Source organism: Eubalaena glacialis, chromosome 10, assembly GCF_028564815.1.
Source record: "Eubalaena glacialis isolate mEubGla1 chromosome 10, mEubGla1.1.hap2.+ XY, whole genome shotgun sequence".
In the NCBI taxonomy this organism is placed as follows: Eukaryota; Metazoa; Chordata; class Mammalia; order Artiodactyla; family Balaenidae; genus Eubalaena; species Eubalaena glacialis.
Window position 1 is genome coordinate 8053259 of NC_083725.1, and position 26782 is coordinate 8080040.

At 40.1% G+C, this 26782-nt stretch overlaps 2 protein-coding genes and 1 long non-coding RNA gene across 8 annotated transcripts in view; 2 read left to right on the forward strand and 1 right to left on the reverse strand.

Moving 5' to 3' along the window:
- The first annotated feature begins 874 nt into the window (after positions 1–874).
- Positions 875–9601, forward strand: PUS3 (pseudouridine synthase 3). Of its 2 annotated transcripts, XM_061202417.1 has the most exons (6): positions 875–1057; positions 2353–2481; positions 7106–7526; positions 7642–8207; positions 8773–8963; positions 9080–9601. In XM_061202417.1, exons 3-6 carry the CDS (start codon positions 7152–7154, stop codon positions 9388–9390), a joined length of 1443 nt encoding a protein of 480 aa, XP_061058400.1. In that variant the 5' UTR covers positions 875–1057; positions 2353–2481; positions 7106–7151; the 3' UTR covers positions 9391–9601. The 2 variants fall into 2 exon arrangements, with proteins under 2 accessions (XP_061058400.1, XP_061058401.1); XM_061202418.1 differs by lacking the exon at positions 2353–2481 and having other exon boundaries at positions 1034–1057.
- On the reverse strand, positions 2999–15249 carry HYLS1 (HYLS1 centriolar and ciliogenesis associated). Of its 5 annotated transcripts, XM_061202420.1 has the most exons (5): positions 15119–15156; positions 12090–12274; positions 11773–11822; positions 6473–6590; positions 2999–4339 (listed from the first exon to the last, which is right to left on the reverse strand). In XM_061202420.1, the coding sequence occupies exons 4-5, from the start codon at positions 6484–6486 to the stop codon at positions 3412–3414; spliced, it is 942 nt and encodes a 313-aa protein (XP_061058403.1). In that variant the 5' UTR covers positions 6487–6590; positions 11773–11822; positions 12090–12274; positions 15119–15156; the 3' UTR covers positions 2999–3411. The 5 variants fall into 5 exon arrangements, with proteins under 5 accessions (XP_061058403.1, XP_061058402.1, XP_061058404.1 ...); XM_061202419.1 differs by lacking the exon at positions 12090–12274 and having other exon boundaries at positions 15119–15197; XM_061202421.1 differs by lacking the exons at positions 6473–6590; positions 12090–12274 and having other exon boundaries at positions 15119–15197.
- A 183-nt stretch (positions 15250–15432) lies between these two features.
- The window catches only part of LOC133099226 (uncharacterized), a 64505-nt gene continuing 53155 nt past the window's right edge, over positions 15433–26782 (forward strand). Inside the window, exons 1-2 of the long non-coding RNA XR_009702306.1 lie at positions 15433–15533; positions 19247–19343. This is a non-coding gene — a long non-coding RNA (uncharacterized LOC133099226). The remainder of the gene's footprint in view (positions 15534–19246; positions 19344–26782) is intronic.

A 26782-nucleotide genomic window follows, 5' to 3' on the forward strand; every position in this document is an offset into this window, starting at 1 on the left:
AGCAGCGTGGGACTCTAAGCGGCAGCAATCTCCGTACGGATTCGAGAGTCCTACCTCTCCTACCCCACCACCCTCTCCCCAGACTATTCTCCTGGTGGTGAGGCAGGACCCCTCCACCCCGCTTCAAGCTCTCGTGCCCGCGTCCCCCCGAAATTTCCGCTTCTATGTTGCAAGATGTCAGAAAGGCTAGTGAATGGCATAGGAAAGTGGAGAGTCAGAATTGGTGAGTTTCATCTGACAAATGAATTCGAATGCGAAAGATGCAGAGAGGAAGTAAAGTTGTTCAAGCTCTAACTACCGTCCCTGTTACTAGATACCTGTGATGTTTCCACATACTGGCTTATTTTCATTTTAATTCTGATACGCGCCTCTTGGTAAAGCAATCCGGAGAAAACCGTTTCCCTTTCGGTACAACCTTCACCTCCTACCTTCACCTGCATAATCCGGGATAGATCCTGTGCACTAATGACTGCTAAATTTGGACAAAAGAACCAAATCCCACCCCCCCCACCCCCACCGCCTGTTTTCTAACTGGAATCTTGCGGTTTCGATCAGCATCTCTAGAAAAACGCACAAACAAAACCTAGTTATGATCTCTCCGTGGTACTGAAGCAAGACTCCGCATCCCTGTTCGGTCACTCTCGGACACCTCAGTCGTCTGTTTTGAGATGATCACATTCCTTTTCAGCCTTTCCATGTGGATTCTAATTGTAAATGTTTTTAACTCTCAATGATAACTTTCTACTAATTTAAGTACGAATAAAATCAGACCAAGTTCTTTAATTTTAGTTTTCTATTATTTTAGCGCACTAGAAATTATCCTTTTATTCTTGTCCTACCGCAGGACCCAGATTCTGCCTTGTTGGAGGTGGACAAATGGTGACTAGATTAGAAAACATTAGGCAGATTTCAGCGTCAAGCCTGCACTCCCGGCTCTTAGAACTACATTTCCCATGAAGATGGACTACATTTCCCATGAGGCCCCGGACGCGCGCGTAGACGACGCAAAGGGACAGCTTCCTGTCTCGAGAAAAGCTGCGTGGCCGACGACCGGAAGGTAAATGTGGGGGTTTTGGGGTGGGTTATTTTCTGGGTTCTTCAAAGGGGAACGGACAGATGGACAAACAGATGGACGTTTCTCTCTTCCCTCTAAGCCCCTGTTCCCATACCTTGATCTTTTCAGGAAAGCGCTCTTTAGAGCATGGAAATGGGAACTCGCTAAAGACCGTGTTTTTGTGTCTGGTGCTTCTTGGAGCACTTGTCAGAAACGTGCAGCAGTAGGAGCTTCTTTAATTCGATTCCTTGAGGGCCCTGGGACTGCGGAGTGTAATCTCTTCTGCCTCAGTTAGAATTTTGTTTGCTCATAAAACGAAATATTAGTAGAGGTCGGGATCCCAGTAGTATGTGGGGTGGGCAGGCGTGGCAACGATTTTCAAATTGTTTGGGGGATTACTTTCCAGTATTAATGATCATAGTGCGTGTTTCCTAATCCTTTGGCTATTACCCCTGCTTCCTTCTTTGGTTTAAAAGTTTATCATGGGGAATGCTCTTTCTGCTATTTCCACTGGTTACTAATATTTTCGAGACTAAACCTTTTTAACTTCAAAAAATACATCGAAAGTCTAGCGACGGCTGTTTTAATGTTTACAGTCAATGCTTAGCGCACGCACGAAATTCCTTTGTGGTAATTTGGTGGCCCCCCCTCCAGGTATTACATGGCTGTTTGGGAACCACTGTGCTTCACCCGTCAGGAGTCCTCTTTTCCCCAAAATGTCTTATTACTCGCTTAACCCCTTTGGACTAGTTTTTCGGTTATATAAGGGGTTGAACTAGATAATCACTTCGGAAACTTTTGATCCGGTAATATTGGTCTTTGAGATATGAAGATGTAAATCATTGTTTTGCTGTAATTTGTATGTAAAAAGTGCCATGTGGCTTTTAACTTTTAAAAAAGAGAGGTTTAAATAAAAACTACCTTTAATCCCACCACCTAGAGTTAGGTGTGTTGATCTTTCCTTGTGCCTTGCGTGTGCAGTATGACTGAGATTGTACGGTACAGTTTGCAACTTGTTTGACCTAATTTGCATTTTTCTATTAGCTTACCATAGATTTCCAGTGACTAATAGTCTAACGTTTAATTACTTCACTGTTGTTGGGTAGTTTGCAGTTTTTACGTATTTGCAGTGAATGTATCCTACATATATCTTTGAGTCACTGATTCTTACTTTCCCTGATGAATGCCTAACAATGGAACTGGGTGAGTGAATGAATGAATAATGTCGCTTAAATATTACGGAGAAAATGTATTTTAGCAGATAGTAATGGTCAAGGTCATTCATTTTTGTTACACAGCTGTTTTTTCCTAGAACAAGCAAGCTATTTCTGCTGTCACTCTTCTGGCTTAAATGCTAAAACTGACAACCTCCAGATTTTAGGTGTTTTTGGACCAGAAGCATCAGGAACAAATAGATCCAAGTTCAGGTGAGCTAAATTAGTGATTTGGTCTGTACCCTAATAGACCAGATTCATTTTGGTTATTATCTCTCCATCTGGTTCCAGCTGCTAGGAGTTTGAAGTTCTGTTGCAGAGTGGGAATAGCCTTCAAGTGACAGGCATAATTTCTAAGAAAATCTTAGTGGCAAATTATAAAAACTATGGCATTCTAGAAGTAACAAATGGAGGGCAATATATTGCTGAAATAATTCTGAAACAAAACTTGGGTTAGAATCTTGCATGTCACACAGTGCTGTTATTGAGCATCTATTAAAAATTATGAAAACAGTTAGCTGGATTTACTATATTCCTTTAGTAACGAAGGTTATCTATGCTGTTACCTTCCCTCCTTTAGGACTGTGTGTAAAGGGCAGGCTTTTGTTCATTCTCTTTGGCTCTCATTATTTCGGTGGTGAGAGTACGATGGGGAGTATGATTGGAAGCAGAATCATAACCTAGGTTTGAGATCATCGTTGGGAAGTACTGAAGTAGCAATAAGGTCAAATTCACAAATTTCCAAAATTCTTTAATAGATAAGCTTACTGCCCAGCAACTTTAAAAACACACTTATAAAAACAGCAACTCACACTGGCCAAAGGTAACAAGTTTATAAAACAGAAATAGTGCTGGCTTTGCTTACTAGTCTGACAAAACAGAAAGACCAGGTCTGTTTTTCCTTTCCTGGCATGATTCCTCTTGCAATTGCTAGGTATGAGTGGTAATTTGGAAGTTAAGTGGTATCCGATACCAATGTGACATATACCTAGGAAAGACCAGTGATGGGTGAAGTCCTTACTCTGTGTTCCATGGTCTTTTGAGTTAGCTGTTTCTATTTAAGTAAAAGGAGAGAGGTTAAGAACCAGGTTATCCCAAACAATGCTGTGAAAGGAGAGACAGGTTAAAAAAAAAAAAAAAGACTTAAGAAGGAGAAAGAGGGAAGGGAAGCTTCTTGGGCATCACACCATTTGCAAGGTCACAACGAACACCCCAACGAAGGGCAGATCGTTTCTTCTCAGTTGGTACTAGATAATTGTTTGGAACATATATGTGCTGAGGCTTGGATTGGTGTTCTGCACGACAAAGCATCTGCTCTCGGACACCCCAGCGTAATTCCTTCCTATGATCTTCACCAGGTAACCGCATCAAGTCCCAGTCTCGTTTATACTCAAAATAGCGGGCTACCCGGTCTACCTTGCCCCGGTTTCGGCTCAACTGGTCCAGCCTTGGGAGAATAAAGGACTTGGGTCGGCTGGCAACGATCAGGTCTTGTTCATAAGCTGGAGGGCCCATTTCTTCTCTTCGTAGACAGCAAATGAGCTGATCTTGAGAAATTCCTTGGTATTCACGTGGTAGACTAAATTTTTGTGAAATATCAACTGGAGATTCCCTGTCATCCTGGAACTGCAGATTCATCAGCCTTTGTCTTAAGTCCCAGACATCCATGTCACTTTCTGTACCAGACTCTGATTCACTGATGATCGACTCATCCGTCACTAATACTTCCCCACCTGGCTTTCGACGCAGCACCTTTCTCTTCATCACGGGCTTTCGGAGTCTCTGGGAGGCCTCTGAGACTGCTTCTGAAGAGGCATTGCTTTCTATATGTGGGTAATGCAGTTGCACAGGAAGAGCAGGTCGCTTTCCTGGGGTTACTGAGGCTTTACTGTAGGGATCATATGGGATGCACTGGGCTGCTCTCCTGACATCTCTCTCACCCTGCCCTGCACAGATATGGGTAAAAGCTGTAGCAGCTGCTAACATTCGTTCTTCCGGATCCATATTGGCCCATTTTTGTCCATCAGGTCCCACAAGTTCCTCCACTGCTTCCCCTACACTGTAGGACCTTCTGCAAGAGAAAACACCGATCAGTTTTCCAGTAATAAATTTCCAGTTCAAAAATCGTTCATTCCCTTCTTGTGTACTATTTTATAGCAGTGAAATGGAGAAAGAATGGCTAAGGCAGTCATAAGTAGAACAGTTAAGTATATAGTAAAATACAGATTAGTACGGGCAGTATGGGAGCACTTTGGAGGGGCATTAACTCAACTCGAGAGTTTATTAACCGCTTTCGTTTCCACTCTCTTCTTATTCACTCCCACTTTTACTACCTGGTAGTCTTGCCACCTTTAGTAGCTCCTAGGATAGGTGAGTTCAGGCATGAGAAAAGCTCAAAAGACTAATGATATGGGGCACAATACTTAATGTACATTATGTAACTTGTACTTAGAGGGACACTTTATGTATCCAGCACTGTTTTTCGTGCTTCACGTTTATTAAATTCGTGTAATCCTCACAACTGTGGGATAGGTACTCTTAGTATCCTCTTTTCACAGATGAGTAACATGAGGCATTGAGAGATCAGACAGCCCAAGGTTACACAGCTAGTAAGTGGTGGAGCTGGAATTCTAACTCAGGCAGTCCGGATTCAGAGTCCTTGCTTTTAACCATGAGAGTGATTTAATTCAAAAAACCATCACAAAAGCAGTAATATAAATGCATACACTCCTTATGCTTAAGAAATAACACGCCTTCAGCTGCCAAGCTAACTATGTTCATCCCAACAGCCTGTCACTGAATTAACTTTTAGTACCCAAACCAACCAGTCAAATACCCAATGCCAGTTTCCTGACTGGATCTAGAATAGGTATCTACTGCCCAGTATTTCCTGTGTCTCTACTATTTTTCTTTTTAAGCTGAAAAACGAATACATATACATGTAGTTTAAAGCAAGGACTCCCCACCTCACACCACCCAAACCAAGTTTCACTCTCAAAGGCAGCTTCTTATAATTTCTCCAGTAATTTTCCATATTCATATGCACTTTTATACCATAAAGGAACATATTATACAACTCTTCTGAACCTTAAAGATAGTCTTGGTGATCCAGCTGTTTCAGTACATGTAGACATACTTCATTTTGTTTAAAGGTACATGGAATTCCAGTGTATGGATATACCATAATTTATTCAGCCTGTCCCTGACTGATTTTAGACTTAGTCTTTTGTTCTTAAAAACGAATGTTACAACAAATATCTTGTAAGTTTTTACATACTTGTGCAAGCATATGTGTACGTTAAATTTCTAGAAATGGAATAGGTGGGTCAAAAGGTATGTATGTGCTCAATTTTGATAGCTGTTGCTAGATGCCCTCTAAAGAAGTTGTACTGAGTGTATATTCCAGATCTTGTTTCTCCTTCCTCTCTCCAAGGTGGTATACTATCAAACCCTCTCCCCTCTTTGCAGTCAGTTTGGTAAAGAAAATACTTCTCATATAAATTGGCATTTATTTAAATTGAGTAAATTTGAGCATCTTTTCATACATTTACAAGCTTTTTTTCCCTTTTGTATGAAATGCTTGTTTCCATTTACCTCTCAGGTTGTTGGATTTTTTTCTTGTTGATCTTTATATTAAAACTGATTTATATATTCATGGAATACATACCATCTTTACATTTTTCTTGCCAGTTTGTTATTTACCTTCTGACTTTTTGCTGGTAGAAACATATTTTTAGGTAGTCAACATTTTTTTGGTTTTCTACAGTTTCTGGGTTTCTACAGTGCCTTACTTATAAATGCCTTTCCTACTTCAACAAGATTATAAGAAAGTTATCTCATGTTTTCTTCTAGTACTTTTATAGTTTCATTTTTTACATTTAAACTTTTCATCTATCATAGATACAGAAACTCAAAGAGCAAAAAACTAAATGAGCTACCTAGACTTAGATAACCTAGTCAGCCTTAGAACAGATGTGGAGATGATATTCTTTAACTAAAGTAACCATCAGTCAAAGATTGTCTAGTACTGTCCCAGTATTATAGATATAGTACAGTTGTCCTCAGATTATTGCAATATGCCAGGAATTTCAACACTGATATCTAAATTATATTATGTAGAGTGACTTTTAACTGCTAGGGGTACAGAAATCTTTTATCAGGACATGCATTAAATTTGACTTTAAAGATCTTGATGCTTAATTACCTTCTTTCTGCCATCAAAACTGCTTAAAGTAGGAAAATCTTGACTCCAGATTCTACTTCCAATATGAAGTACAATCACTGACAAGTTTCTTCCATCAAGCCAGCTCTTATTGTACCACCTTTAAGACGGAACTGAGTATTAGATAGAACATACAAGCCACTAATTTTATCTGAAATATTGGAAAGCAATAGAAACTTGGAGTAGACATAAATATTCCATATAAACAGATCTTATGATTGGAAAGATGGGACAAATATAATGAGAAGTCAAAAGGAAATGTTTTAGGGGAAAAAATATCAATAACATCCGTCCTCGGTCATCTCAGCTCATGAAAAAGAGAGAAATGAAATCTACATATTCTGTAAATTCTGACTACTCTTAACAATGCTAGCTGAATATTTTTTTGATGCTACTTTCCCTTTCCACTGTGAATTGGCCAGACAGGATGGAAAAGAATAACAGCTGGATGATCAACCCATAATAAAGCTAATGCTTGTATCCATGGGCAGAATCAAAAGTCCATATCCTTTAGGCATCAAATTAAATCTTAGATACTATTTGAACATAATGGAATGATATTGACATCACCAAAGCAATCAGCACTAAAATTGTACCTCTTTACTCTCTTTTCAGATAGGGTGGATCTCTATGATTTGTTTATTCCTGAGGTTGTCTTATCATGGCTGAAAATGACATAGAAAGAATCCAGACTGAGAAACTCCTAAAAAGAGTGCAAGAACTGGAGCAGGAGGTACAGAGACTTAAAAAAGAACAGGCCAACAACAAGGACTCAAACGTTAGAGAAAATTCTTCAGGAGCTGTAAAAGCTAAGCGTGCATTTGATTTCAGTGCTCACGGTCGAAGACATGTAGCCCTAAAGATAGCCTATCTGGGCTGGGGATATCAGGGCTTTGCCAGTCAGGAAAACACAAACAATACAATAGAAGAGAAACTGTTTGAGGCTCTAACCAAGACTCGACTAGTAGAAAACAGACAGACATCCAACTATCACCGGTGTGGGCGAACAGACAAAGGAGTTAGTGCCTTTGGACAGGTAAGGGCCATTGTACTGTTCCACAAAGCGAGCAATACCAATATATTCTAGGTGTACATACTGAGGATTCAGATTATTTGTATCTGTAAAACAATATCTTTCTCTAATTCCACAGGTGATTTCTCTTGACCTACGTTCTCACCTTCCAAAGGGCAGGGATTCAGAGGATTTTAATTTAAAAGATGAAGTCAACGATGCAGCTATAGAGATCCGTTATACCCACATTCTCAATCGGGTGCTCCCTCCAGACATCCGTGTACTGGCCTGGGCTCCCGTAGAACCTAGCTTCAGTGCTAGGTTCAGCTGTCTTGAGAGGACCTACCGCTATTTCTTCCCTTGTGCTGACTTAGACATTGTAACCATGAACTATGCAGCTCAGAAGTACGTTGGCACACATGATTTTAGGAACTTATGTAAAATGGATGTAGCCAACGGGGTGATTAATTTTCAGAGGACTATTCTGTCCGCTCAAGTGCAGCTAGTAGGCCAGAGCCTGGCTGAGGAGAGATGGCAAGAACCCTTTCAGTTATGTCAGTTTGAAGTGATTGGCCAGGCATTCCTTTACCATCAAGTCCGCTGTATGATGGCTATCCTTTTTCTGATTGGCCAAGGAATGGAGAAGCCAGAGGTTATTGATGAGCTGCTGAATATAGAGAAAAATCCCCAGAAGCCTCAATACAGGTAAGTTTAAAAAAAATGAAACAAGGAAACACCCAGACCCCCAAAATAGAACAGCTATTGCCCTGAGATATGTAAGAATATATTTTAAAATATTCTTCCTCTCCCCACCATTGTCTAAATAACTAAGTCTCTGATCCTGCCTTCATGAAGCTTTTACTCTTAACTTGTAGAATGTTATGAACATGTAGCAGGGAGTGGTATCTTTTAATTTTCTTCTGTTACTGTTCTATCCCTTCAGTAAGAAACCGGTGTTTGGACCAGGCCCCTTAAACAATTTTATAGCATTATGGTGGGGCCGAGTCAGCTCACTTCTAGGTGACTTGTTACCACTGAAATTTAATGTAGACCAAGGCCTAACTAGTTGATCCATGGTTTGCTGCCTTTTTCTTTTTTTAATTATAAAGTTGTTCCAGGTTAGGGATGGTGTTTTATTTTCTTAATTATTAGATACTCAATATTGACAAAGCTTTCCCCCTCCTTTTAACCCAACTAATCCTGTTTTTTAAGAATTGTTGGATGGCTGCTGTGTGTTCTCATACTCTGTTTCTTCTCTCTTTCTCTCTAGTATGGCTGTAGAATTTCCTTTAGTCTTATATGACTGTAAGTTTGAAAATATTAAGTGGATCTATGACCGGGAAGTTCAGGAGTTCAATGTTACCCACCTTCAGCAACTCTGGGCTAATCATGCTGTTAAAACTCAGATGCTGTATAGTATGCTACAAGGACTGGACTCTGTTGCGGTACCCTGTAGGACAGGTATGACAGGGAACCAGAGTTATACAGGGTTATGGGGGAGGGAGATTCACATAAAGTTTGGAGGTGATTCTATTGTGGTGAAGTATCCATGTAATGCTTGATTGTATACATTATAGGACCAAAGATGGATGGAGTGATAGAATGGAGAAATGTTAAGCCCTCTGTCATAAAGCAGACCAGTGCCTTTGTAGAAGGAGTGAAAATGCGCACTTATAAGCCCCTAATGGATCGTCCTAAATGCCAAGGATTAGAATCCCGGATCCAGCATTTTGTACGTAGGGGACGCATTGAGCACCCACATTTATTCCATGACGAAGAAACAAAAGCCAAAAGGGACTGTAATGACACACTAGAGGAAGAAAATACTATTTTGGAGAAACCAACAAAGAGAGTTTGTGTTGATACAGAAATTAAAAGCATCATTTAACCACAGAGAACTCACCAAGATCTAGGAGGCAACAAAAAACCATTAGGCTAAAGAAGTTCTTGCTTGAATAAGAAAGAATTTAAACATTCTTTCATTCCTGTCCAAGAGAATTAGAGATGGAAGAAGGAAAAAGTAATTTTAAAATGGACATATATTTACATACACCTGGAAACCTGTGCCTTGTGTTCACATTCATTAAAGCCAGATCCTGCAAGTGTCTGATTTGTTGTGCTGTCCTTTTTAAAAGCAAATGAGATATTTACTACTCATCTGAATTCTCATAAAGAGCTTTGCCCAAGTGTCAAAAATTAAAAATACAAAATTTAGTAAGTTATATATTTGATTAACTGGTTTAGTGCCAGGCTAGATACCTGAAAATGACCCAAGTGGGTAAGGCACAGCATCTCTTATGAAGCTTATCAGTCTAGTGCTGTGTGAGCCACAAATTGTCTCTGTTGCATAGTCCTTTTTTTTTTAATAAAGGATATTTTTTCTTTTTTTAAAAAAATTAATTAATTAATTTATTTATTTTTGGCTGTGTTGGGTCTTCGTTTCTGTGTGAGGGCTTTCTCTAGTTGTGGCAAGTGGGGGCCACTCTTCATCGCGGTGCGCGGGCCTCTCACTATTGCGGCCTCTCTTGTTGCGGAGCACAGGCTCCAGACGTGCAGGCTCAGTAGTTGTGGCTCACGGGCCTAGTTGCTCCACGGCATGTGGGATCTTCCCAGACCAGGGCTCGAACCCGTGTCCCCTGCATTGGCAGGCAGATTCTCAACCACTGCGCCACCAGGGAAGCCCCTTTTTTTTTTTTTTAACATTTTACACGTGCAGAAAAAACTCTTAGCCCACGGGCCATATAAAAACAGGCCATGCAGTTTACCAATCCCTGGCCTAGTGGTTTAAGGAAAGCTCTTATAAAGAGGAGACATGCAAGCTAAATCTTGCAGAACAAGGGGGAGTCAATTAAAGTGGGGATAAAGTAGCAGAGCTTTAATTGTGTTTAAGGCAGAAGATGCACCTGTATAAAAGGTTAAAGGTTACAGCATTTGCATTCAGGTAACTGTAAATACAGTAATACGGCTTCAGAGTGACAATAGCACAGTTAGGAAAGGTAAGCAAGGGTCATGTTTTAGAGCCTTGTAGGCCTTCCTAAAAAAGCTTAAATTTTATCTTGAGAAGCCACTGGAAAAAAAAAATTAAGAGCCAGAATTGTGTAAGAAAAATATTGCTCTGGGTTTACTGTGCATTGCAAAAGGGCAAGACAGTGGGACCAATTAAGAGGCTGTTGGAGCAATCAAGGAAATAGATGATGACGGCCTAGACTAGATTTGCAGAAAGGGGAACGGAGACAAGTAGGTGAATTTGAGATTAAGAAAGGAGAAGCAACAGGACTTCGTGGTTGAGTGAGTGTGACGTTTAAAGCAGGGACCTTTCAGGATAACTCCTACATTTCAGATTTAAGCACATTCTGGAGACACACACACTAGGACAGGAAAATGATGTGGGGCTTTGCTTGTTCTCAAAGTTGATAAGTAACCCTCAAAATATGACTTATAAACACCAATATTCATTCAGAAGAGTTTAAAGTTCTCTTAAATAATACATTATCCTTTATAGCAATTAAAACAATAAACATCAAAGTAAATGAACTCAGACCTTCTGCCTCAATAGTAACAATTTTCATCACAGCAGAGTGCATTGCGAGTCCACATTTATGATATAATACTATATACTATATGAGATCCAAAGTTTTATTTACCCGCCAACAAATAATTAGTTTGTTCCTACCTATATTCAAAACTCCAGGTACACAAATATGATTTATACCCTCAAGCTGCTAGGTAAAATATAATAATAGATGGGACAATTAGAAACAATACTAACATAGAAATAGTACACTGATGCTCAGTAGTGGATGGGCCACAGAAAGAAGACTTCACTGAAAGAGTTCCAAGTTTAGGAAATAAAATAGTATAAGGAAGTGAAGTGACCCTGTAGTTTAGAAGAGCAAGAAGACACAATAGCTTTTACATTCTAGCAGAGTAGGAACCAGAAAAGAGCCCATTTTAGAGATGGGGAAATAGCTGGATGAAGTAAGATTTTTTCTAAATTGCCAATTGTACGATCCAGGTCTCTGGAGTTTGAATCACATCATCAGTTTTTGGGACTTGATCTGCCAACATTTCATAATACCCTAAATGTCCTTAAAATATGACTGCTTTTTCCTTTAATTTTGATGTAAAGACACCGTAAATGTCCTTAATATATGACTGCTTTCTCCTTTAATTTTGATGTAAAGATAGCGTAATCACTGAGCATAGCAAAATATCCCCACTTAAACATGTAAAGACAAACCAAAGCATTTTATTTTTTTCAGGTTCCTACCTTATTTCAATGTACTTTCACTGGCATTAGTTTTCAAGTCAAAGAAAAACCTAGAAAAGAACAGAATTTAGGGAATCACTCAAAAAAAAAAATCAACTATAAAGAAATGATACATGGGACAAAAAGCACTAACTAAAAAGCCATGCTTAGCAGATTCTATAGAAGCAAAAGAGAGGATCAGGGTCTTTGATCTTTTTTTTAAAAAATAAATTTATTTATTTATTTTTGGCTGCGTTGGGTCTTCGTTGCTGCATGCAGGCTTTCTCTAGCTGCAGCAAGTGGGGGCTACTCTTTGTTGCAGTGCGTGTGCTTCTTACTTTGGTGGCTTCTCTTGTTGCGGAGCACAGGCTCTAGGCGCGCGGGCTCAGTAGCTGTGCCTCGCGGGCTCAGTAGTTCTGGCACACAGGCTTAGTTGCTCCGCGGCATGCGGGATCTTCCTGCACCAGGGATCGAACCCATGTCCTTAACCACTGTGCCACCAGGGAAGTCCAGGGTCTTTGATCTTAAATGAAATCCTTTCAAGGTTAACTAGGTTATATTATCAAATCTAGAAGAATAAGGATCTAATGACATTACTTCTGGTAGTTACTACAGAAAAACTCAGGACAATCATCATAGATGAAGCAAATCAGAAGTCCCAAAATGTAACTTTGAAGAATTACTTCATTTATCTGTATTGTATAATACGTTGTATAAATTCCAGAGTCAGACCAATGGTAGGGACTAAATGAATGTGAGGAGTAAAGTAGGGCTTAGCTTTTTCTTTCTTCACTGGAAAAATGGAAGGAATTATTTCAACAGGTTGTGAAGTTTAAATGAGATTTTATATGTATATGTTTTTATAGATATTACATATGTAATATATATAACATGTAATATGTAAGTATATATATTATATATATAAATAAAATGGTGCTTTGTGAGAAGTATTACACCATTCATTTCAATGTTCATGCAATACAAAACTACCTACTAAAAAGATAAACACAGAACAGAGGAAAGTAGGGACAGAAATGGAACAGGACTCTGGGCTGGAATGGGCTGGAAGAATTCCAATACTAAAGCCCAAAGAGATTTTTTTTTATGGCATGTGTAGTATACTATACTATGATTAACATGTTTTCTTTGCAGTTAAATTATTGCACACTTTTTCTTTCTCGAATGTATGAAGAAGACAGGTGTTTGCAAATAATAAAATATAAAATTTAATAAGGTCCACAAGTAGCTGTCAGTTTTTTCTCTTTCTTTTTAATATAAAGACCTGATAATCCTTTCTCCTTACTTAGGGGGAAACTTTCACATAGAAGCTAGCACAGCTTGTATTTTGTAGATAAATACAGATGATATTGACCAAAATACCCAACAGTACCTTCTGGTCAAAATCTTAAGCAATTCAGTGTCCCATGTTTACCTAGTTGCAAGTGAAAGGATTTTGAGGGTGGAAGGGAAGGATTTTAAATTGGAATAGCGGGGCTGGATCACTAGTTAGATTCTAAACTTTGCTGGGAGGCTATTGCAGATTTAGAACAAATTTCTCTACCTCTCAGAAGGAAAGCATGCAGCTTCAAGAACAAAAGTATTAGAACAAAAGAAAACAAAACACCCTAAAAAAGACAACCATAATCCAAAGAGACAACAAACTAGTGGAAATACTGTAACAGGTTCAAAATCACTAATTCAAATTCCTATTAGAAAGCTATTAAAAGGTACAAACACCAGCAGAATAGGGAAAAGACAGATGATTTACTGAAGAAATAATGACTAATAAACATAGAAAAAGATGTTTCATCTCATTAATAATGCAAATAAAAACATTAAGCTATCCTTCTAGATTGGTAAGACTTTTCAGTACCCAGTGCTGGCTGGAGTGTGGAGAAATAAGTACTCTTACACTGTGTACTACGTGTGGGGGGAGGGTGCGTAGGGGAGATGACAGTTTTTCTAGAGGGCACTTTGGCACTATGAATCAGAATTTAAAATGTACCATAATTTCTAAGCCACAATCCGTTTCCAAGAAATTATTCTAAGGAGATAAACTGGACAAGAACGCAAACATGTACATGTACAAGTAACCACTACCATACTATTTTCTGTTGATGAAGAAATTGGAAAAACAAATGTCCATCATTAGGGGATAGGTTAAATAATACATGGTATAGTAGAGCCACAGCAAGAAATACCATGCACCCATTAAAAATGATAATGCAGGGACTTCCCTGGTAGTTCAGTGGCTAAGACTCTGCGCACCCAATGCAGGGGGCCTGGGTTCCAGCCCTGGTCGGGTAACTAGATCCCAGAGGCCGCAACTAAGAGTTCACATGCCACAGTGAAGATCCCGCGTGCCACAACTAAGACCCGGCCCAGCCAAATAAAGAAATAAATATTTTTTAAAAATGATAAGGCATATCTACATTTGGCATGGATCAAATCACTTATTCCTAAACTATTAGGGACTAAATAAGGCATAATCTGCTTTTTAAATGAATATACTTTGTTATATTCAAAATACACAATTATATAAAAACAAATACATTTTCCAATCATGTAAATAGGTACTCATAATGAATACATCTTAAGTAAACCCAAATATGAACACTGATTTTTTTTTTTTTTTTATCTGTGGCTGATGGAATCTCGAGTATTTTCTTCCTTTTTAAATATGTACTTAACAGTGCTTGGATTTATTTCTACAAATACTGAGATTGTATACTTCTTATAACCAGAAAAAAAAAAGTTGTTTTTCTTTCTGCATTCTGGGGCAGGACTATAGGATTCTTCAATTTTACACACTTTCCTAACTCATTAGGGAAAGAGCTTCTCGCACTGTGACATCCGGAAGTTCATAAAAGGTGAAACTAGAGGGAGAGAAGACTTTTCTCCCTTCACGACAACAACAAAGACCAGCGTCTGCACCAGCTGGCCCGGGGCGTGGTTATCGTCTCGGACGCTCACGGCCTCCGGGGAAGCCGGCTGCCCCGCGGGCACCGGTTCCGCCGCCCACAGGCCCCTCGGCCCCGTCCACCTCGCAGAGCGGCGACCACGAGGGTGCTCGCCGCTGCGGGCGCCGGGTTGGCAGTGGACCGGCAGCTGGCGCACATCGTGACCTCGAGCGGTCGAACGCGCCGGGGGCACGTACGGCGCCGCTCACACGTGCCTCCGCAGGCCGCACACCTGGGCGCGGCCGGAGCGTCAAGGCTCCGTACGGCGCGCTGGGGAGACCGGCAGCCAGGGGAGGGAAACTCCAATAACGCGCAACTCACAACCTGACCTCTCCACAGCTGTGGGCGGGCGGGCGGGCGGCCCTGAGGGGCCCGTGCACCATCTCTCCCCGCTTTTGCCCGCTTACCGGTCCAGCAGACGTCCAGCGGCCGCACCGAGTCCCGCCGCCCCGCTACCGTAGTACCGCAGGTTTCGGTTACCTTCCCACAGCTCGCGCAGGCGCACGGCCCGCAAACACGCCCAGGCTACCGTTAACCGCCCGGCCGCCCAGATTTAAACCCGAAGAGCAAACGGCCCCCTCGGCCCCGCCCTCCTCCTTCCTATTGGCCCAGAGGGTGAACGTCTTCCAAGTGTACATTCCGATTGGTGCCTATTTTCTCTTGGCCCTCCCCCATGGGCGGGAGGAGGCCTGGGACTCCGGGCTTGGATTCGGCAAGGCCGCCACCCGCCGAGCTCCAGCGCGTAACCCGGAACCGTCGCGGCGTCGCTTTTAGGTGTCCCCGAGGGGTGGAGAGGACTCTCAAGCCTCGATTAACAGCGAGGTAGCTGGATGTGGGGAGAGGTGTTCTAAACGTTCCGTCCACCACAGGGGAATCAGTCTCCTCCCTTCCCTGCTCCGGCGGCTGTGGGGTTGCGAGACACCGGGGAGGGCGGCTCTCAGAGCCGGGTTGGAGCCACTTCCCCCGGCCCCGCCTCTTGCCTCCTGACGGTAGCCCTGGAGTCTGATACGCGCAGGTTCCGTATAAAGACCGGACGCGCATCCGCAGAGTCCTTCCCGCGGTTTCCGAGGCTCTCTGATTTGACCCATTGCTGTGTCTCCAACCCTTGCCAACGTGACTGTCAAACTGCTCCCGCCACTCCAACTTCCTTGGGTGAACGAGGCCTCGCTTGTGGTTTTCCTCTGGAATGCTCCCGTCTACTCCCTTCGCATAATCTTACCCTTAAATTTGTTTTGTTTTGTTTTGTTTACGTACCTGGGGGAAAAGGTCTAGTGCTTTGGGAGTTGCTGACGGTGAGACCTAGAAAAGAAAAAGGGTAGAGGTCGTCACAGCTCAGTGTCCTCGTCACTGCCCTGCAACCTAACTAAAGCAACTTGTCCTCCTCGTCCGGAGCGTTCTGTACCCCACCTCACAACAAATAGGAAAGTGACACATTTAATTTACACTATTAAATTCACGATTCAGTGAGAGGGAGAAAATAATCTGTAATCTTTTCCTCCAAACTTCATATTACCTCTTACTCTTACCCCTTTGTCCTAGGGCCTTTGCACTACCTCTAAGGCACTTTGGATTTGTTGGGGGGAAAGAAGAAGGAATAAACAAAGGAGAAGACAGAAGTAGTTTGTGAAGGTTTGAATGACCCGACCCCTAGATCTCCAGTGTCTTAACACGACTTTAGTGCACACATTCTTTTCTCATGAACAAATATCCCACGTTTAGGTTTGGTCATCTCATAGCTGCATGTCTTTTTCAGTGGCATTGACTTTGTCTTAGAAACAAGAGTGGACAGAGTCATTTTTCTTACCTACTGCTTTGCTCATTCAACAAACTCCTTACACACACCGCCCCCCCCCACCCCCCGCCATTAGTTTCTTGTTGTCCTTTAGGTTAAAATTTTATCTTTGAAACCCTTTAATCAGTAACTTGAAGGATCTATCTTCCGTCATCTTTCAAGTGGTATCTTGTGTTCAACTCAATCCCTGTTTTTTGGTGGACCACTTCCTCCTCCAGCTTTGTCTAGATTTGATTTGATAATCCTCGTGGTTCCTTGAAATCCACTGAACCCAGGTCAAGAAAACTTAACCAGGGCCATCTAAACTACAGTATGTGGAAGGAAATCCTATTCCTGCAAACCAAACTGCATCTTTTAAAAAAAAATATTAAGGAAAATTTCAAACATATGGAAAAAATGAAGCTCCGTGAACTCAATGCCAGCCCCAACAATGATAAACTCCTGGCCAATCTCGCTGCTCCCATATCACTATCTACATAACTCCTCTTGTGTTTCTTTGAAGCAAATAGCAGGCACCTGAAAACTATAAATATAGCAGTATGATTTCTAAAAACATAAAGGACTTTTAAAAAGCATAACCACAATATTATTATTACAGCTAAAATATTTAATGTATTTCCTTAATATCATCAAATATCCAGTTTAATTTTCTACTTGCCTCGTAATTTTTTTTTTTCTCTACTGTGCTTGTTTAACCCAGGACCCAGTCCACTTCACACGTTGTGATTGGTTGATACGTCTTTCAAGCTTCTCTTATTCTACAAGTTCCACCTCCATATTTTCCCTTTGCAATTTGCTTGTTGAAGGAACCAGGTTGTTTTTTCTGTGAAGTTCCCCATAATCTGAATTTTGCTGATTGTGTCTAAGTGACGTAGTTTAACATGGTTTCCTTACCTTTCGGTAGTAATGCATCCTTTTCCAGATGCTTTCCCTGATTTGGCCTAGCTAGTTTAATTAACGCATCAGCATCTTTATGCATTCAAATATTGCTTTCAACTGGTTGTATCCTCATGTTTAAGTTAATCACTCCTTTATGATATCTTTGCTTACCTCACCCCTTTGTTGACATTTTCAAACTCCTTCAACTATAGACCTCTCATCTTTTATTTGCATGTGTGTGGATGGTAGTTTAAGGAATAGGTGAGAATGAGATCGTCCAGGAGAGTACAGAGTGAAAAGAGAAGGCAGCCTGCTCTCTTCTGGAAACGCTCATCTGTTGAACTCTGGGAGACTACCCTGTCCTGTTTCTGCTCCTGCCTCTCTCCTCTGCCTTTCAACTGTTGCTGGTCCCCAAGGATTGGTCCTTTTTTTTTTTTTTCCTCCCTTGGAGAGCTTAATAGTTTTTTTGTTTCCACTATTCATTTTATGTGAGATAATTTCAAAATCTGTAATTTCAATCCTTACTCTCTCCTGAGTTTCTAAAATCGATCTTATCTGCATATTAGAATTTCTACATGAATTTCTTTTCATCTTTCCAAATGCAGCATATCTGAAATATTACTCATCTTTCCCCCTCTGGATTCACCCTTGTGATTTCCAAGGGTGAATGGTATTATCATATCCCCGTGCTCTCACCCCTTAAGAGATGATCATTTTTTAGTCTTTCTCATCCCCACGTATCTCATTAAGTTCTGTCATTTGTTCCCTTGTAAAGTCTCATCTCTCTTCCATTTCCTTTTTTACTACTAATCATTAGTTCAGCCCTATTATTTTGTTCTTGGATTCTTTCAGACACATTTAGTAATATTGAAGGATATGGCATAGTAGCTAAGACTGTAGGCTCTGGGTCATATTATCTGGGCTCAAATTCTGACTCCTCCACTGCCTAGATACGTGACCTGGGCAAGTTATGTAGCCTCTCTTAGATTCTATTTTCTCATTGTAAAAATGGAGATGATAATTCGACTTCCTTTGTATGTTTTCTGTGAGAATTAAATGAGAAAAAGTACGTTAGCATAGTGTCTATGAAATAATAACTCACTGCATTATAAATATTGTATAGTATTTTTTAGTGTTTATAATATTCTTTATTCTATTCTTACGAGAAGAATAGCTCTCTGCCTTCCCTTTTATCTCTCTTGGCTCAGTCCATCCTATACATCATTGCCAGAGGAGTCGTCCTAAAACATTAATCAAGTTATTCTGCTAAAGCACCTGCAGTGGTCTCTCTTTGCCAGAGTAAATTCATTCTTCTTGGGACCCTGCAGGATCTGGACCCATCCTGCCTTTTCAGCCTCATTTCCCAGGTCCCCTCTACTCAAGCTTCCCATTCTAGTCTGTCTTGTTTCTTCACTGTCCTCAAAGCCACTTGGTTTATTTAACTTTGGATCCCTTCCTTATCTAGATTCTCCTCTTATCTCCTTTCAAATCCTATGCCTCTTGAAAGCTCATCTCCAATTTACCCCTTCCACCAAGCCATGCCTGATTACCCTCAGCCATTGGAATTTGACCCTTTTTGAAATTCCTATAACACTTACCTTTATTTCTCACTTAACTTCTAAAATACCTGGACTGAGACTGTTAATATTCTGTTTAGTTTAATCTTATCTCTTCATCCCAAGCTGCTCATTCCTTTCCAGTCTTACTTTCTGATACTTCATAATGTGAGCCCTTCACCAGTCTACTCACTAAGCATTCAAATATCAGCAATGATTATTATTATAACTATGATGATGATGTACACTTTTACCATTGCTCATACAGGGCCTTCTCTGCTCATCTCTCTCTCTCTCTTCTTTTTTAGCAGTCACAAAGGCAACGGTTGTAAACGAAACAGCAAGGGTCAAGAATCAGGAGACCAGAGTTCTCTTCCCAGTAATTTGCCAGCATAATTTGGACAGGTTAGTTTCTCTGTGTTTTTCTTCTCACCTGTTAAATGGGGTTACATTAGATATTATGTTAATTGCTTTCAGTTCTAAAACCCTTTCATTTTAAATCTATTTAAGGGCCAACTAAAGTATGTTATTCCCAATCATTCTTATTTATGTCTTAAGCACTGATACTCATATCTTGCTTTTTATTCTTATTACTTCTCCAAGTGTGTATTTCTTTTCCTCCCAAGAAGATCAAGCTCTTTGAGGGCAGGGATATGTCTCATATTTGCTGTTTTTTGCCACAACTATCAAAGCTCTGTGTGTAATGGAATTCAGTGTGGTTGGATTAAATTTTAAATTAAATGTCCTGCCATTAAATCAGAACATTTAATTACTTCCTTTCACTTAGGAGCAAAACTCCTGTCCTGAAATTCCTAATAATCAGTGAGATGCCCCAGCTGGGAGGGGGCAGGTGCTATATGAGTTGAGGTGGAATGAAATATGGTGATGTCGTAAGTCAGAGTTTCTCAACTTCAGCACTGTTGATATTCTGGGCTAGATAATTTTTTGTTTGGGAGGACTGTTCTGCACATTGTAGGATGTGTAGCAGTATCCCTGACCTCTACACTTTAGATGCAGTAGCATCCCAATAAAGACAATCACAAATGTGTCCAGATATCACCAAATGCCAACTGTGGGGGCAAAACCATCCCCAACTGAGAACCACCTCTTATAAATGAAAGTCTTAGACAGCACATGCCAGTTGGTGAATGAGGTTTTCTTTACACCATGTTACTTTGTATCTGCTGTACTTCTTTTTTTTTTTTTTTTTTTTTTTTTTTAAACATCTTTATTGAAGTATAATTGCTTTACAATGGTGTGCTAGCTTCTGCTTTACAACAAAGTGAATCAGTTACACATATACATATGTTGCCATATCTCTTCCCTCTTGCATCTCCCTCCCTCCCACCCTCCCTATCCCACCCCTCTAGGTGGTCACAAAGCACCGAGCTGATCTCCCTGTGCTATGCGGCTGCTTCCCACTAGTTATCTATTTTACATTTGGTAGTGTATATATGTCCATGACACTCTCTCACCCTGTCACATCTCACCCCTCCCCCTCCCCATATCCTCAAGTCCATTCTCTAGTAGGTCTGTGTCTTTATTCCCATCTTGCCACTAGGTTCTTCATGACCTCTTTTTTTTTTTTTTTTTTCCCTTAGATTCCATATATATGTGTTAGCATACTGTATTTGTTTTTCTCTTTCTGACTTACTTCACTCTGTATGACAGACTCTAACTCCATCCACCTCATTACAAACACCTCCATTTCATTTCTTTTTATGGCTGAGTAATATTCCATTGTATATATGTGCCACATCTTCTTTATCCATTCATCCGATGATGGACACCTAGGTTGCTTCCATGTCCTGGCTATTGTAAACAGAGCTGCAATGAATATTTTGGTACATGACTCTTTCTGAATTATGGTTTTCTCAGGGTATATGCCCAGTAGTGGGATTGCTGGGTCATATGGTAGTTCTATTTTTAGTTTTTTAAGGAACCTCCACACTGTTCTCCATAGTGGCTGTATCAATTTACATTCCCACCAACAGTGCAAGAGTGTTCCCTTTTCTCCACACCCTCTCCAGCATTTATTGTTTCTAGATTTTTTGATGATGGCCATTCTGACTGGTGTGAGATGATACCTCATTGTAGTTTTGATTTGCATTTCTCTAATGATTAATGATGTTGAGCATTCTTTCATGTGTCTGTTGGCAATCTGTATCTCTTCTTTGGAGAAATGTCTATTTAGGTCTTCTGCCCATTTTTGGATTGGGTTGTTTGTTTTTTTGTTATTGAGCTGCATGAGCTGCTTGTAAATCTTGGAGATTAATCCTTTGTCCGTTGCTTCATTTGCAAATATTTTCTCCCATTCTGAGGGTTGTCTTTTGGTCTTGTTTATGGTTTCCTTTGCTGTGCAAAAGCTTTTAAGTTTCATTAGGTCCCATTTGTTTATTTGTGTTTTTATTTCCATTTCTCTAGGACCTGGGTCAAAAAGGATCTTGCTGTGACTTATGTCATACAGTGTTCTGCCTATGTTTTCCTCTAAGAGTTTGATAGTGTCTGGCCTTACACTTAGGTCTTTAATCCATTTTGAGTTTATTTTTGTGTATGGTGTTAGGGAGTGTTCTAATTTCATACTTTTACATGTACCTGTCCAATTTTCCCAGCACCACTTATTGAAGAGGCTGTCTTTTCTCCACTGTATATGCTTGCCTCCTTTATCAAAGATAAGGTGACCATATGTGCGTGGGCTTATCTCTGGGCTTTCTATCCTGTTCCATTGATCTATATTTCTGTTTTTGTGCCAGTACCAAACTGTCTTGATTACTGTAGCTTTGTAATATAGTCTGAAGTCAGGGAGCCTGATTCCTCCAGCTCCATTTTTCGTTCTCAAGATTGCTTTGGCTATTCGGGGTCTTTTGTGTTTCCATACAAATTGTGAAATTTTTTGTTCTAGTTCTGTGAAAAATGCCAGTGGTAGTTTGATAGGGATTGCATTGAATCTGTAGATTGCTTTGGGTAGCAGAGTCATTTTCACAATGTTGATTCTTCCAATCCAAGAACATGGTATATCTCTCCATCTATTTGTATCATCTTTAATTTCTTTCATCAGTGTCCTATAATTTTCTGCATACAGGTCTTTTGTCTCCTTAGGTAGGTTTATTCCTAGGTATTTTATTCTTTTTGTTGCAATGGTAAACGGGAGTGTTTTCTTAATTTCACTTTCAGATTTTTCATCATTAATATACAGGAATGCAAGAGATTTCTGTGCATTAATTTTGTATCCTGCTACTTTACCAAATTCATTGATTAGCTCTAGTAGTTTTCTGGTAGCATCTTTTGGATTCTCTATGTATAGTATCATGTCATCTGCAAACAGTGACAGCTTTACTTCTTCTTTTCCGATTTGGATTCCTTTTATTTCTTTTTCGTCTCTGATTGCTGTGGCTAACACTTCCAAAACTATGTTGAATAATAGTGGTGAGAGTGGGCAACCTTGTCTTGTTCCTGATCTTAGTGGAAATGGTTTCAGTTTTTCACCATTGAGGACAATGTTGGCTGTGGGTTTGTCATATACGGCCTTTATTATGTTGAGGGAAGTTCCCTCTATGCCTACTTTCTGCAGGACTTTTATCATAAATGGGTGTTGAATTTTGTTGAAAGCTTTCTCTGCATCTATTGAGATGATCATATGGTTTTTCTCCTTCAATTTGTTAATATGATGTATCACGTTGATTGATTTGCGTATATTGAAGAATCCTTGCATTCCTGGAATAAACCCCACTTGATCATGGTGTATGATCCTTTTAATGTGCTGTTGGATTCTGTTTGCTAGTATTTTGTTGAGGATTTTTGCATCTATGTTCATCAGTGATATTGGCCTGTAGTTTTCTTTCTTTGTGACATCTTTGCCTGGTTTTGGTATCAGGGTGATGGTGGCCTCGTAGAATGAGTTGGGGAGTGTTCCTCCCTCTGCAATATTTTGGAAGAGTTTGAGAAGGATAGGTGTTAGCTCTTCTCTAAATGTTTGATAGAATTCGCCTGTGAAGCCATCTGGTCCTGGGCTTTTGTGTGTTGGAAGATTTTTAATCACAGTTTCAATTTCAGTGCTTGTGATTGGTCTGTTCATATTTTCTATTTCTTCCTGGTTCAGTCTCGGCAGGTTGTGCATTTCTAAGAATCTGTCCATTTCTTCCAGGTTGTCCATTTTATTAGCATAGAGTTGCTTGTAGTAATCTCTTATGATCGTTTGTATTTCTGCAGTGTCAGTGGTTACTTCTCCTTTTTCATTTCTAATTCTATTAATTTGAGTCTTCTCCCTTTTTCTTTTGATGAGTCTGGCTAATGGTTTATCAATTTTGTTTATCTTCTCAAAGAACCAGCTTTTAGTTTCATTGATTTTTGCTATTGTTTCCTTCATTTCTTTTTCATTTATTTCTGATCTGATCTTTATGATTTCTTTCCTTCTGCTAGCTTTGGGGTTTTTTTGTTCTTCTTTCTCTAATTGCTTTAGGTGCAAGGTTAGGTTGTTTATTCGAGATGTTTCCTGTTTCTTGATGTAGGCTTGTATTGCTATAAACTTCCCTCTTAGAACTGCTTTTGCTGCATCCCATAGGTTTTGGATCGTCGTGTCTCCATTGTCATTTGTTTCTAGGTATTTTTTGATTTCCCCTTTGATTTCTTCAGTGATCACTTCGTTATTAAGTAGTGTATTGTGTAGCCTCCATGTGTTTGTATTTTTTACAGATCTTTTCCTGTAATTGATATCTAGTCTCATAGCGTTGTGGTCGGAAAAGATACTTGATACGATTTCAATTTTTAAAAATTTACCAAGGCTTGATTTGTGACCCAAGATATGATCTATCCTGGAGAATGTTCCATGAGCACTTGAGAAAAATGTGTATTCTGTTGTTTTTGGGTGGAATGTCCTATAAATATCAATTAAGTCCATCTTGTTTAATGTATCATTTAAAGCTTGTGTTTCCTTATTTATTTTCATTTTGGATGATCTGTCCATTGGTGAAAGTGGGGTGTTAAAGTCCCCTACTATGATTGTGTTACTGTCGATTTCCCCTTTTATGGCTGTTAGTATTTGCCTTATGTATTGAGGTGCTCCTGTGTTGGGTGCATAAATATTTACAATTGTTATACCTTCCTCTTGGATCGATCCCTTGATCATTATATAGTGTCCGTCTTTGTCTCTTGTAATTGTCTTTATTTTAAAGTCTATTTTGTCTGATATGAGAATTGCTACTCCAGCTTTCTTTTGATTTCCATTTGCATGGAATATCTTTTTCCATCCCCTCACTTTCAGTCTGTATGTGTCTCTAGGTCTGAAGTGGGTCTCTTGTAGACAGCATATATATGGGTCTTGTTTTTGTATCCATTCAGCCAGTCTGTGTCTTTTGGTGGGAGCATTTAATCCATTTACATTTAAGGTAATTATCGATATGTATGTTCCTATTCCCATTTTCTTAAATGTTTTGGGTTTGTTATTGTAGGTGTTTTCCTTCTCTTGTGTTTCTTGCCTAGAGAAGTTCCTTTAGCATTTGTTGTAAAGCTGGTTTGGTGGTGCTGAACTCTCTCAGCTTTTGCTTGTCTGTAAAGGTTTTAATTTCTCCATCAAATCTGAATGAGATCCTTGCTGGGTAGAGTAATCTTGGTTGTAGGTTTTTCTCCTTCATCACTTTAAGTATATCCTGCCACTCCCTTCTGGCTTGCAGCGTTTCTGCTGAAAGATCAGCTGTTAACCTTATGGGGATGCCCTTGTGTGTTATCTGTTGTTTTTCCCTTGCTGCTTTTAATATGTTTTCTTTATATTTAATTTTTGATAGTTTGATTAATATGTGTCTTGGTGTGTTTCTCCTTGGATTTATCCTGTATGGGACTCTCTGTGCTTCCAGGACTTGATTAACTATTTCCTTTCCCATATTAGGGAAGTTTTCAACTATAATCTCTTCAAATATTTTCTCAGTCCCTTTCTTTTTCTCTTCTTCTTCTGGGACCCCTATAATTCGAATGTTGGTGCGTTTAATGTTGTCCCAGAGGTCTCTGAGACTGTCCTCAGTTCTTTTCATTCTTTTTTCTTTATTCTGGTCTGCAGTAGTTATTTCCACCATTTTATCTTCCAGGTCACTTATCCGTTCTTCTGCCTCAGTTATTCTGCTATTAATCCCATCTAGAGTATTTTTAATTTCATTTATTGTGCTTGTCATCGTTTCTTGGTTCCTCTTTAGTTCTTCTACGTCCTTGTTCAATGTTTCTTGCATTTTGTCTATTCTATTTCCAAGACTTTGGATCATCCTTACTATCATTATTCTGAATTCTTTTTCAGGTAGACTACCTATTTCCTCTTCATTTGTTAGGTCTGGTGTGTTTTGACCCTGCTCCTTCATCTGCTGTGTGTTTTTCTGTCTTCTCATTTTGCTTATCTTACTGTGTTTGGGGTCTCCTTTTCACAGGCTGCAGGTTCGTAGTTCCCGTTGTTTTTGGTATCTGTCCCCAGTGGCTAAGGTTGGTTCAGTGGGTTGTGTAGGTTTCCTGGTGGAGGGAACTAGTGCCTGTGTTCTGGTGGATGAGGCTGGATGTTGTCTTTCTGGTGGGTTCGTCCACGTCTGGTGGTGTGTTTTGGGGTGTCTGTGGCCTTATTATGATTTTAGGCAGCCTCTCTGTTAATGGATGGGGCTGTGTTCCTCTCTTGCTAGTTGTTTGGCATAGGGTGTCCAGCACTGTAGCTTGCTGGTCGTTGAGTGAAGCTGGGTCTTGATGTTGAGATGGAGATCTGTGAGAGATTTTCGCCGTTTGGTATTACGTGGAGCTGGGAGGTCTCTTGTGGACCAGTGTCCTGAAGTTGGCTCTCCCACCTCAGAGGCACAGCCCTGATGCCTGGCTGGAGCACCAAGAGCCTTTCATCCACACGGCTTTTGGGAGGTCTGACGTCTTCTGCCAGCGTTCAGTGGGTGTTCTGTAGGAGCAGTTCCACGTGTAGATGTATTTCTCATGTATCTGTGGGGAGGAAGGTGATCTCCACGTCTTACTCTTCTGCCATCTTGCCCCTCCTTCTCTGCTGTACTTCTTACAGATGTTTACATTTTTAGAAATAAAAGAATTAAGAACCGAGTAGAGTTTTTTGTGTGCAGAAGGGAAAATATCGGAAAATTTCTGTGCCCACAGTCCAAGGAGAAGTAACAGAGTAAAGCCAGCATTTAGGTGGCTTCATAGAAAGTAGTTTCAACCTGAGGCTCAGAGAGAAAAGGACCCTGATTTCTCAGAGCCTTAGGAGGTTGTGAGAAGGAATTTTAATTTTGGAAAGAAGAAGGAAAGTAAGATACCTAGGAGAATAATTGGCCCAAGGGTTGACCTAGAGTAGGACTGAAAGAAAGAAACAGGGAAACCCTGGGGAGGAAAGAAACCCTTTGATGCCTTAATGTTGCGGTTATCGTGAGGTTTTGATATAGCAGTCTATATGTATACAAGATTGCTTTAAGTTGCTAGTCTCTTAATTTCACATGCATTTCCAATGTCCTGCATTTGTGCTCTCCTCTTGATTTCCTGCCTTTACTATATGTTTTCCTTTACTGTTAAGCTTTCCCATTTGTAATTTTCTTGTTTCTAGTTGTGGGCTTTTCTTTTCTGCCTAGAGAAGTTCCTTTAGCATTTGTTGTAAAGCTGGTCTGGTAGTGCTGAATTGTCTTAGCTTTTGCTTGCCTGTAAAGCTTTTGATTTCTCCATTGAATCTGAACAAGAGTATTCTTGGTTGTAGGTTTTTCCCTTTCATCACTTTAAATATATCATGCCACTCCCTTCTGGCCTGCAGATTTTCTGCTGAAAAATCAGCTGACAACCTTATAAGGATTTCCTTGTATGTTATTTGTTGCTTTTCCCTTGTTGCTTTTAAT

Excerpts from the sequence above, each read along its gene's own strand:
- PUS3 (XM_061202417.1), top strand. The coding sequence starts at position 7,152 with ATGGCTGAAAATGACATAGAAAGAATCCAGACTGAGAAACTCCTAAAA. Across the intron at positions 8,208-8,772 it reads CCCCAGAAGCCTCAATACAG|TATGGCTGTAGAATTTCCTT; the intron begins GTAAGTTTAAAA and ends CTTTCTCTCTAG. Across the intron at positions 8,964-9,079 it reads TGCGGTACCCTGTAGGACAG|GACCAAAGATGGATGGAGTG; the intron begins GTATGACAGGGA and ends TATACATTATAG.